This window comes from Galeopterus variegatus, unplaced genomic scaffold (genome assembly GCF_000696425.1).
Source record: "Galeopterus variegatus unplaced genomic scaffold, G_variegatus-3.0.2 Scaffold335, whole genome shotgun sequence".
NCBI lineage: Eukaryota > Metazoa > Chordata > Mammalia > Dermoptera > Cynocephalidae > Galeopterus > Galeopterus variegatus.
The window spans coordinates 230,313-243,538 of record NW_007726446.1 but is presented as its reverse complement, the minus strand read 5'-3'; the positions used below and the strand labels follow the sequence as shown (position 1 = coordinate 243,538).

Below are 13,226 nucleotides of genomic sequence, written 5' to 3'. Positions count from 1 at the left end.
GAGGTCTGGGGCCCCTGCAATTCATACCCTGAGTCCATTTCTGGTTGCCTCTGAAGCACAATTGGCTAGGTTGAACTTCTTGGCTTTAGATCCTTCTTGCACCTGCGAGCTTTCTGTGCAGCCTTCTATCCATGGTGTAGCCTATGTATCCAAGGGCTGGCTCCCAGATCCTGCCCTTCAGCCTGCCTGGCTCCTCCAGCTCATGACCCAGCTTCCCACCCACTGACCTCCCATCCCTGCCTCTTCCTATGCAAGCCCCATCCACCACTTTATTCTGCTGTCCCTGAGATCAGTTTGAACTTTGGCCTACCATCTTCATGGTAGCAACTATACCATGAAGTTACCTGGACCTTAGCTCCCAGTGGTACATGATCTCTAAGGGGCTTCTAATCCTAAAGCTTTATAATTTGAAGATAGACAAATCTGTGAAAATTGGTACAAGAGTGTATGTGTCTTTCTGTTTGTTTGTTTATGAATATTCATGAGATACAAAGTTGATTATCACCCCTCGTGCCCAAGATGTGAATGTCAGATTCATACTGGCAGCATACCCACTACTACAAATTGCATTTGTACCCCGTGTCCCCCACCTAATTATCCCCATCCTCCCTCCCCTTCCCCCAACCCCCCAACTCCACTTTGTAGCCCAAGGTATGTTCTCTCCCTCTGAAAGTCCAACACACCACTGTGGTCTTTCTTTCCTTCCTTCTTTCTCTTTTAGCTCCCACATATGAGTGAGTACATGTGGTAGTTATCCCTCTGTGCTTTGCTTATTTCACTCAACATAAGTTTCTCCAGGCTTATCCATGTTGTTGCAAATGGGAGAATTTCATTCTTTTTTATGGCAGAGTAGTATTGCATGGTGTGAGTATATGTGTCTTATCTTTGCTATATAATGTGCATTTAACAGAACCCTTCTAGAGACAAGTTTTTACCCAAAGGAGGCATTTTACTAGATGAAATATCAGAAATTGGGGTGGAAGAAGTGGGAAATAATAGGGCCCAGGCAAATTGGTTTTGCAATGGGTCAATTCAATCTAGGAAAATAAGATCAATGCTAAGACAGATTTTCTCAGTATCTGAACTTGATAAGCTACCTTCCGGAATTTTATTAACTACTTTACTATTCAGTATGTTATAAAATTGGCTGACTCCAGTAGCTTTAAGGACAAGAAGGAGCCCAAATGCTAACAGAATCAGGACACTTGATGGGCAGGGCTGTGTGCCCAGTGTCTCCCTGACCTGCTCCATCCTTCCCCATACCCCACCTTTCTTAACTGGCTCTTGTGCTTTGCCTTTGTTTCAACAGCTTTATCTATCCAGGACTCTCATGGGAAGGCTTGGCAAGTCTTTTCTGGAAAGAAGCATAATAGAGATCAAGAAGAGTCCATACCCGGAAGTAAGAAGCCATGGTTTGCCTCTTCATGTTGGTGGTTTCTTCCGGATGCCGTATGACCTCCAGAGTGTCTACCTGGAGGCACAAGTTGGAGAGAGTGGTTTGAGGATATAGACACTTAACTCATTCTCCAGGTTTTCCAAAATCCGAAAGGCTGTTTGGTCAAATATCTGAGGGGCCATGGTGTTTAGGACACAATAGCGTACACTGTGGGGAGAATTTTAAAAGACATGTAAAAGAAAAAAAGAATGTGCAACATGACCACATCTGTGAAGTACCATATGGTCTCAGCATAAATCCCTATCAGTGTTATTTCTATACTTCTCCATCTTCTAATGGGCCCTTGTTAAATTCTCCAGTAATGTCAAATGAAATCAAACTATTTCTTAAAAGAAAACTGGGCAAAGTCCCATGAGGGCCTTTATAAAGACATGATGGACCCAAAGCCCAGGTTGTACCACAGGAAATTAGGCCAGTGCCAAACCACACCATCAGACCCTGATGCTGAAGAGCCCCTCCTGCCTCCCACAGTTCCCACGTGCTCACTGCAGACAGGAGCTCAGGCACCAAGTCACTCAGGAACCCAGTAGGATACACCTGTTCCCAATCATCTATCCCAACTACCTGAGCTGACTGGAAGAAATTTATGAATGAAAACAATTGTAGAGATCGATTGCAGGCAGGCTGCGTTTCGTTATTGTAACTCAACAACAAAACTCCTGTTTTGGTTTGCAGAGTGCATGAGTGGCATTTCAGCACCGGCATCAACATGGTGGCTTCCCATCTGCTCTGAACAGGTGACAAGGGTAAGAAGCAGAAACGTTTGATCTGGAAGATGCTGCTGTCAGCACATGGGTTCCATTTGGTGGACTGGTTGTGCAGGCAGCCACTTCCCCATGGGGTAAGGATGTCTGCAGCCTTCTTCAATGAAATGAATAATGGGTACTAAAGGGCAGGGGCTAGGAGGAGGGAATAATGTGGGTTACCTGGAGGCATATTTAGGAGACTGTGTGCAAAAATGGAAGGAAACACTTCAATTTGGTTGGATAAAGGAAAAAAGTTTATTTAAGAAAGGGAAAAAACATGGAGCTAAGTTACCAAGAACTAGAAAATCAACCTAAACCGTGAGCAGGAGTATGGCCTGAGTGAAGACACACCAGGGGCAGTGCAGTTATCTTTTTACGGGCCGAACACTGGATGCCGTCAGTCCATTCATATGCAGCTGAAACACATGTAGGTCTGACTTTTTAATTTTTTGGATGAGAGACCAAAACTTCTGTGTATAGAAGGAAGGCTGCACTAAGTAGAAAAGGGAAAACAAACACTGCACACCTGCCCCAAGCTGCAGAGAGGTACTGCACTCTTTCCATGGTCATTGCAGTGGTCCACACTGGAGGTTTCTTTCCCCTCCTCACCCCCATTTGAAAACAGAGCTCAGAGCTAGTGAAGTTTGGGGCAAGCTAATCAGGGCTGAAGGAAAGATCTTGACTAAGGTTGGCCTTTGGCTAAATTGTAAATTCTGAGAGTTTTCTTCAACTTTTTTCTCCTTATTTTCTTGCTCCACCCCACCTGACCTATACACACACACACCTCCCTTTTGGGAATTTCTCCACCTCTTCCTTTTATTCAGAGATCCTCCCGGAAGGAGCACCTCTTGCTTTGAACTTTGCTTGTCCTTGTCATTTCCCTCCTTTTTTATTCAAATTAGCCAATGAGCACCAGCCCCTCCAGACATGAGATAGCTGAAAAGCTCATCCATACTTCTCTATTAGTAGGTATTGATGGATTTATCTGTTACCCTCCCTTAGAAAATACAGCAGACCCTTGGCATTTGAGAATTTAATAACCATAAAATCCTTGATGTGCATTAATTCAGATGAGACGCAATTTTAAAGGAATAATATGTATCGTTTTCAAGATCAGTACTGGTCCACTTCAGCAAATTGGAGAAGTACGGAATGAAGCACCAGTTTGCACTCCAGAAGCTGTAAGGCTGGGGTAGGCAGGAGGGAGCCCCAGCTAGTGGGAGCCCCTGTCTAAGCACCCAGCATCTGTGTCTCAGCATGACTTTAAGTCCTGTCGTTGCACTCACGTACAGAGTAACTCTCGGGATGTAAGTAAAAACCTGTTCTTCGTTATATACAACCTGGAAATGCTAATGCTTGTTTCAGTTCATCTTCTTCATATTTAGGACTGTATTTTACAGAATAAATGATATGCTATCCAAGTATTTTCTAATTTAAGAATTTAGAAAGGTCTCAGTTTGGTCAAGGATCTCTAGTTATTTGCATAGTCACAAGGTTCTCCCGAACATGGAGTTGACCTAAAAGAGGGAATTTCAGACAGGACAAACTAGAAGCTGCCTCTTTCAGCCCTTCAATCTAGCAGACCACTGTCTGCACCAGGCCTATCATGGAACTCCAAAGCCAGCTACAAAAATTCAAAACCAAAAGGGCTGAGAAGGCTGTTGTCTAATCTAAGAGCTTGTCTTCCTGAGCCAATTAATTTTTTTTAAAAAGTCTCTTAGAAACCATCCAGAAAGTGGATTCTATTAGGGGTATCCTCCAGTAGATACTTCTTCCCAAAGGTGGGGATTTCACAAGGAGAAAAAAAAAAAAAACTCCTCTCCAAAGTATCTCATAAGTTTTTACCTCAGTCAGGGAAAAAAAAAAAAAAAAAAAAAAAAGACTAGAAAAGCTTTCCGAGGCTCAAGGAGTGACATGCTATATAGAGCACAGATTTTGAATCAGATGCACCTGGTTCAAATTCTGGCTCCTCCACCTATTAGCTGTGTGGCCTTGGACTTGTTATTTAACTTCTCAAAGCCTCTCTTTTCCTCATTAGTAAAATTGTTAGTAAACACAACCACCTTGCACACACGCAACAAGTAACATTCATTCTCCTTCCATCATTACCGTGCTTGATTAGTTTTAGTGTAATCATGAATATGAAGAATACAAGACTGTGTTCAATGGCAGGAGAGTTCTAGCACCCATGCAGCACAGCAAGGAAATATTTTATTTATTGGCAGAAAAAATACTTCCAATGAAACCAATTTCAAAATGATCAGCAGACATGATATTCTGGATAAAACCATTGTCTGTCTAACCCAGTATACTCTCCTCCTACAAAACCTACTTACAATGTAAATCAATTGGAGCTGAGCAAGCTTGCTTTCTGCCCACATGACAAATGTCCTGCCTGGTTCCTTGTTAAGTGGTGCTGGTTAGCGATCAAAGTAGCACAAGTAAGCTTTACACATTGTGTTACAGACTGCAAGCCCACAGCCGTTGAGCAAGCTTCCATATACATATGGTCTCCACACATGCAATCTTAGAGGGTTATAAAAACTTAAGTAATAAAGTATTTATTGAATATTTCCTAAGTGAAATCACCATACTATTTGCCTATATTATGTCACTGAATTTTTAAAATGATCCCATGAGGTAAGTACTATTATTATTCCTATCTACATTTTAGAAAGTGGAGGCTCAGAGGTTTTAGATAAATATTCTGGAATCTTGCAGCCAGTATATGGCCATGTCTAGATCTGAAACCAGTTCTGTCTGATTCCTAAACCTTGCTTCTTAAACATTATATACTGCCACCCTACGTGATTTGATACAACTTATAAAATCAAAGTCTAAAAGCATGGCATTATTAAAAAGATTTGCCTCATCCATCAACTAAATTTAATCTAGGATAAAGACATAGACTCCAAAAAGTCCCATAAAACATCTAGATTTCAGTAATAAATGAAAAATAGAAGAATTTTCTCCTGGTCTCTGTACATGCTCACTATTTGCGTCCTGAAAACTCAGAAGTGCTTGTACTTATTGTCTCCTTGACAAGGCCTTTTGTCAAGAATTTTTACTGCTGTTATATGATACATCATTCCTTAAGGAGAAAAAAAAACCCCACAGCATCACTGTTCTCAAAAGCCTCTACAGCACAGAATGGAAAAGCAAGACTGGCTTTGAAAACCAACTCTGGGCAGTGATGCTCAATGTGTTGGAGCTCATAAGGTTCAGGACATGCTACCCCAAAATATGGCACCCTGGCTTTTGAGAAAACAGCGGAAGAAGGAAGATCACTCCCACCTTCCCCTTGCCCTTCTCCCCTGAAGCAGGTCATAAGACCTAGGGAGGTCACTCTCTGACCTTCTCCCTCCCTTCTCCCCTGAAGACCCTCATGTGACAGATGGCTTGCCCTCTACCTAGAGGTAAAGAATGTCACACAAGGACACCAAAAGAATCTGAACAAGCACGCCTTGCTATGTTCCCACCAGTTTACTACCACCAGATCATACCTTTTGGTTCTCCAATCACATTTCTGCTCAACCATTCATAAAAATACACAGATTTCCATGTTTATTTAGGTCATTTCTGAAGGCTCCCGCATGTAAAACTTATATTAAATAAATTTGTACACTTTTCTCTTGCTAATCTGTCTTTTGTTATAAGTGTCTCACCATGAACCTTATGATGTGTGAGGAAAAGGTATTACTTTTTCTCCCCTACAGAGTCCAGCTTCATCCAGGGCCACTTCTGTTATTTTACCTTGGATAAGTCAGAGAGCAACTGATGAAGTTTTTTGTTTGTTTTTTGTGTGTGTGTGTTTTATTGCTGTTGTTGCCCCTCATATTTTCAGATGCCTTTATTAGAACTTTCAACTCATCTCCATTCCAAGTGAATGCAACTCTCTAGTCATTTCCAACTTACCCATATACATTATTATTATTTCAATAATGTAAATATATGTCGTATACTAGAAGCCACACTTTTCACATGGACAAGTTCTTATAGGAAAGCAAAATACTTCAGCTCAAAAAACCCCAAAATATATTTCTTTTTTTGGTGCCTGGCTGATATGGGTATCCGAACCCATGACCTTGTTGTTACAAGGCTGCACTCAACAACTGAGCTAACCAACAAACTCCAAAATGTGTTTCGTTGACATTGATAACCAAAAGAATCTGCTCTGACCAGGTCAGCTAAATTATAGTACCTTGGGAAGTCTGGGATAAGTCAGTAATCATGTCCACCTGTCTTGGAAAATGTTATCATAAGACTATTTTACTTAGAAGCAGCCATGATGGCATCAAAGAGCCATAAATAAGCTAGAATACTTCTTATTACCCTTACCCTTGATCCCTGCATGTAGGATGTAACCTAGTAACAATCCCAAGTCTATATGTCATGTACAACCAATTAAAACCTGGTAAAGTAATTAGGTGGGACTATCTTTCTCTCTCCTTTGATCTTCCCCCTTCTTGTAATTATAAAATGTTAAGCTCTGCTGGCCCTCTTGAACACATTTTCAAGATGACCTGATCTATGTGTCTCCCTGGTTGCAATCATCAAATTGGCTCAATAAGTTCTTGGTGTATGTGTTTGGTCTCAGTTTCTTTTTAGGTAGACATTTTAGCAACAACAAAGGGACTCCAGAACAACTCTCCCAACCACTCAGTGGGGCCCATCGTGCCCTCCAACTCCAAGGGCTTCGTTGGTGCAGAAGTGAGTTTCTTCTGGATCCTGGATCTCCCTCTTTTTGGTTGAGATCACAGTATCTATCAACCTTTCTCCGCCCCCACCCTCTCTTTTCCCTTCTAATGACCTCCTTTTAGACCTGCTGCCTTCCTCTGGGAGCCCCAAGAATCGTCATTATTAACATGGTGGGAGGGGGCAAAGCACAGGGGAATCATAAGAGAGTAATTTCCTAACTCAGATATGATCAGATTGCTTTTAAGGATTAAGATTGACTTTATAAAGCCAACAGACTTGGAGAAAGACTGGCCTGGTATCTTGTCGACAGGTTTCTTTACAAGATTCCCGGCATTGCGGGAAGTAAAGAATGCCATTTTCTGACAGGAACTTCCAGAAGAGAGGGATTAACCCAATTTGTACAGGTACAATTTAAAAATAGATCAAATCCTTGGCTTGGCTTCCTAGTCCCTGAGGGGCTTTTAAGAGTCTAGTCTGAGATTCTTTTTAAAGGTCCCAGAAAAGCCAGTTTTAAAGGAGCTAAATGACAAGCCATTCTTACTTCACTTTATGCAAATAATCAGGCCAGGGACTAAATTTATTTTACAAATAAATTAGTCTTGTCATAAATATCTTTGGTAAAAAGATGGGACCAAGGACAGAAAAATTATGTTAAAAAAAACCCAAACAAAAACTGTAGTACATCTGTCTTTAGATTCTAGCCCTGCCCATTGCTGTTGCTGTTGCCAAGAATAAAAGGGTCTGACTACTGTCTCATCCCAACTCCCATGTTGCTTAAAATTTGGACCTAGACGTAGAGGCCAGAGAAGTTAGGTGGGGCTTTTTCTTTCTCTCTCCTTTGACTCTTACCCCTTCTTGTGATTATAAAATGTTAAAGTCTGCTGGCCCTCTTTGGAACACATTTTCAGGGTGACCTGATCTGGATAATGTATGTAAAATTGGATAAATATATTTTTAAGGATTTATTAAAATAAGGTTTAGTATTAATAATACATTGGTGTAAAAATAAAATTTGAGTTTCTCTTTCAAACAAAATTTTTTATGTAGTATCAATAAAAAATGGTAAAAAGTTTGTGTTTACCTTTTGAGTAAACTGCAGGAAAAAAGGGGGGAGAAAATAAGAAATAGATTCTGTGTCTTTATTAGGTCTTTTTGATTACTTAAAAAAACTGAGTTAAACTTTAAGGTTTCTTTCAAAAGTATGTAACTTTATGTTTAGATATATAAGTAATATATGTTCTAAAATTGTATATAAAATTTCTAAAATTCTGATATGTCTTAGTATATGCCATCAGTCATAATTATGGCTATTATGCAGTGTTGTAGGCCATAGAAATAACTAAATTTCTTTGTCAATTGTGTTTTGATTATCCACAATAAATTGCTTAATTTTGATTCTTTTCCTTTCGAAAGCTCTTTGCAAATTCTAAATTGTTGCATCTTCAAGAATGTTTATGAAAAGGATAAAAAGACTCTAACAAGTACTCCAGAATACAGACCTCTGCTAAGGAATTTTTGGAGTAGGTAAAAATTCTAACTCTAATGAAAAAACTGAACTCATAAAATTGCTAACCTAACATCAAACAACAACAACAAAACAAGAATTAATTACATGGGACTGAACTGAAAAAGAATTGAAATGATTTTTGTTTGTTTGTTTGATTAAAACACTGTTGGTTTTTTTTATGTTTTGTTTTCTAGATTTTATGTGTTTCCCTGGTTGCAACTGTCATATTGGCTCAATACATCCTTGGTATATGTATTTGGTCTCTGTTTCTTTTTATGCCAACAACATATTTGAAGATGGCTAATTCAGGGAGACCAGAAAACAAGATTAGCTAGAAGGCTGGGTTTTTTTGTGGAAAAAAATTTACATCTGTATATGCAAACAGCCATGCTTCCCCGAGGCACCCCTCCTTTGGCTACTATCTATTCTTTCTGAGGGCAGCTATGAGATTACTTGAACTATTTTCATCTGCATGCAAAATGTCTCTACTTAACTTTTAACTTCTGCCTTCCTTCTTTTACCTATGAGGACACCTCTCCCCAGAGCTTCCGAGAAACCTGGTCTCAGGTCATTGTTCCAGGATTTGTACTTCCCGCACCTCTCTCTCATGAACACTGGTATATAAGCTTTGTACCCCTGTTGAAAATTAGGAAATTACTCTCTTGTGATTCCCCTGTGCTTTGCCTCCTCCCAGCATGTTAAATAATAAGATTTGTTATGTCTTTTCTTAATATTGACCTAAATTGTTTGTGATTTTTATTAATGAAGCTTCAGGGGTGAAAAGTAAGTTTTCCCTTGACCCCAACAGTTAGAACAATAATAGACAGTGCAGGGAGGCAGGTAACACTGTGCTGGTATTCTGGGTGTGGAAGTCAATGGAACAGGTCCTGGCAAGGTCCAGTAGTCAAAAATCAAATCAAGGAAAGGAGGGAAATATGTTTGACAGAGAATACTACACAGGGGTCCTCAATCTTTTTGTGTTATGATCCCTCTTAGAATCTGGTAGAAGCCAGTGACTCCAAAAAACAAATATGTAGTCCATCTTCGTCATTTGTAGATTCCATATTTATGAATTCACCTACTTGCTAAATTTTATTTGTAATCCCAAAGCCAATACTCAAATGCTTTCATTGTCATCCACAGACATACACAGAGCATGAAAAACTTGAGTTCCCTAATGCACATGTTTCCAGCTGAGGCCCAACTGGGTGTTCTGCCTTTTTGTTTCTGCTCTCACACAATAAACAAGTGTCCTTTTTGAGGTCTATTTAAGTGCCACATTCTTTTTTTCATTTTTGTGGTTTTTGTTGGTAATTTTGCTATTTAAAATGGCTCCCCAAGGGTAATGCCAAAGTGCTATCTAGTGTTCCTAAGGACAAGAAGGTTGTGATTTTCCTCATGGAGAAAACATATTAGTTGTATAAACTTTGTTCAGGTATGAATTATAATGCTGTTGGCTATGAGTTCAATGACCCAAATGTTGCAATTGAAATATTATTTTATATAAAGAATATTGAATATAATCCATTGTTTGTAAAAAATGTATGTTAAATAAGGTGACTTTAAACAGAAATAAATAAATAAGGTTATGTATTGATCAGTTGACAAAAAACATTGTGAACAGTCTTGCAGGAACCTACCCTGTATTTCCCCTAGGAGTAATGGTTCAGTATTTGCTGAGCACTAACATCACAAGACACCTGTCCCATGGATCACAAAACACCTGGTAAAAGATATTATCAATCTATGCTTCTTAACCTGTTTCCTTAAAGTTATTTTTAGTAACAAAGCTTTTGCTGCAATAAATAAATAAATAAATAAAATGCAGAGAGTCAGAACTCTGATCTGCTGTAGAGGTCTAATTCTTTACTGTGTGTGCAGCTTTCCTGTATGTAAGTCACCCCTGTTAATATCTCTGATCACTAAATGGATCTGCCCATTCCTTCTTCAGTCTCAAAATACCTTCTCAATTTGGATAGCATTATACTTTAACCTCCTCCTCACAAAATCCTGAATGACTTCAATCTCTTTACCAGACTGCCCAAGCAGTGGGCGAGATGAAGGGAACTAATGCTGCCCACTCTAGGATTATCCCTGGGGCAAGAATACCCCCTGGTTCATATAATTTTTGGTGCAAATCTATTACTTACCTTGGCTCTCCCAGAGCTAAAATGTGGAGGCAAGGATCTTGAGGCCACTGTTATTCTGGCTCTTGTCTGGGCCAAATTACCTGAGAAAAAAAGACAAAGAACTTACATTGAAGAAAAATTTAGAGAATGGAATAATGAGCAATTTTCCCTTTGTGTATTTTTCTGAATTTTTCAAATGATCTGTCCTGAATTTGAAAAATTTGAGGGCTGGCTCGTTAGCTCAGTTTGTTAGAGCACAGCCTCATAACACCAAGGTCAAGGGTTTGGATTCCTGTACCCACCAGCCACCAAAACAAAACAAAATTAAAAAATTTGAAAATTTTAAATTTTGAAACTTCAATTATGTAAATTATAAATTGTAATAGTCAATTAAAAATTATAAAAAATTTAAAAATAATTTATAAAATGAATTTATATTAGCTCCATAAGCAAAATAGAAACAACAAAAATGTATCAAATTTACTCAACAAATTAGGAGTAAAAGAAAATTGCCTCAACAAAATAAAGACCATATCTGAAAAACCCATAGCTAACATCATACTTAATGGGGAAAAACTGAAAGCTTTTCCTCTAAGATCAGGAACAAGGCAAGGATGCACACACTTACCACTTCTATTCAAAATAGCCCTGGAAGTCCTAGCTACAGCAGTTAGGCAAGAAAAAGAAATAAGAAGCTTCCAAATCAGAAAAGAAGAAGTAAAATTGTCTCTTTTCATAGATAACATGATCTACATGTAGAAAACTCTAAAGATTCCACATTTAAAAAATAGTGTTAGAACTAGTGGATGAATTTAGCAAAGTTGTAGGGTACAAAATTAACATAACAAAATTAGTTGTATTCCTATAACCTAACAATGAACTAGAAAATAATTCCGGAGGCTTTGGGCCGGCATTAAAGAAGATTCCTGGAAGCGCACAAGCTGTGCCGCAGGACCGAGTGAGCAGCCCGAGGCGGTGGCATCCGAGGATGGGGATGGCGACAAGGCAGAGAGGGAGCTGCTCGGCCGGGCCCAGCCCCATGAGTGACCCCCAGCCCGGCCCTGCTCGCAGGGTGGATGCCCGCCCAGCTTCTGCCTGCCACACGGGGCCAGTCACCGGCCCCGGGGCTGCCTCCATTTTCTCAGGTGCAAGCAGCTCTGGCCCGGCTCGACCAGGCCTGTCCTCCTCGCCCGGCTCGGCTCCTCACTGAGCCATCCCACTTGCTTGCCCCAGTGCGGGGCTTCCCAGGGCCTGTGGACCGGACTCCCCTCCCATTCCCTCCGCAGTTCTCTGGCGGGGCTGGTGGCATGGGGCATCCCCGGCCAGTGTTGGGAGGGCAGGGAATTGCAGGCCAGGCCGAATGTCACTCCACCGCACCCTGGGCTCCAGCCCCTGGTAAACTTCCTGTTACCGGGAGGCAGATACCATCTCTGCGCCACCAGTTCAGAAAAACGCCTAACCGATTTCTGGTTAGGAATAGTGTGGCCGGAGCATTCCTGCATTTGCTTGAACCTCCCGGAGAGCTGACTGTGGGTGGGCGCCGGAATCGGTCCACGCCGGGGGGATTCAAAGGTGAATTGTGTGCTGTGGACTCCTCCCCCAAGGAGCTTACGCTCTGGTGTGGGAGATAAGACAAGTACACAAATAACCGTGATACCAGGAGGAAGGTGATAAGTCCCGAGAAAGATCTACACAGTGCTACAAAGGCACCTGGAGCAACCGGTTGTCTGCACATAGCAGAAACCTGGAAGACCTCCTGGGTGAGGTGGTGCCGAGCAGGATCTTGAAGGCCTGGCTGATATACGAGGGTTGCAGAAGACACGTCCCAACCCAGCACAGTGCGCACAGAACGGGGAGAGGTCCGGCTAGGGAGGCGGAGACTCGGCAGAAAACACACACCCTGAGGGACCGCCACGGTGAGATTCAGCAGCCCAGCCTAGTGCACACAGAGTGGGGAGTCGTCTGGCTAGCGAGGCGGAGACTCGGCAGAAACCTGTGGGGCCGCCACTGCGTGATCCTGCAGACCAGGCCAGAGCGCACGGAACAGGGAGAAGTCCTGCACGGGAAATGGAAGCTCAGCAGAGACCACACACCCTGTGGTACCGCCCCGTGATCCAGCAGCCCAGCAGAGTCCAAGCTGACTAGAGAGGTGGCTCCCTGGAGAGGCCCAAGACCCAAGGCAACCACACACACAAGACACTAGAGGCCAACTGAGCAGTCACGGAGGTAGCCATACCAATTGGCAAACAGCAACACCTTAGTCAGTCAATAGGGTCAAACCTGTGGGCTGTGAAACCCCCTGCCACAATGAATAAACATAAAAAAAAAAGATACCAGGAATACAAAAAATCAAGAAAGTACACCACCAAAAGTTAATAAATCTCAAACTCTAGATCCTACAGAACAAGAAGCCCTTGAAATGACTGACAAGGAATTTCGAATGATAATTCTAAGGAAACTGAATGAGATACAAGAAAACTCAGCTAGACATCATTATGAAATGAGGAAAAGTATACAGGACCTGAAAGAGGAAATGTACAAGGAAATCAATGCCCTGAAAAAAAATGTAGCAGAACTTGGCAAACTGAAGAAGTTATTCAGCGAAATAAAAATCACGATGGAGAGTTTAACCAGCAGACTTGCGGAAGTTGAAGAGAGAACCTCTGAACTTGAAGATGGGCTGTTTGAAA

At 41.3% G+C, this 13,226-nt stretch overlaps 1 protein-coding gene across 2 annotated transcripts in view; it reads right to left on the bottom strand.

The window, feature by feature from the left end:
* The window catches only part of MYO3B (myosin IIIB), a 393,995-nt gene that overhangs the window by 161,599 nt on the left and 219,170 nt on the right, over nt 1-13,226 (bottom strand). For both annotated transcript variants that reach the window (XM_008567646.1, XM_008567647.1), the window contains exons 22-23: nt 10,558-10,637; nt 1,394-1,471 (exon numbers count right to left, since the gene is read on the bottom strand). In XM_008567646.1, coding sequence (XP_008565868.1) covers nt 1,394-1,471; nt 10,558-10,637 — 158 coding nt within the window. The remainder of the gene's footprint in view (nt 1-1,393; nt 1,472-10,557; nt 10,638-13,226) is intronic.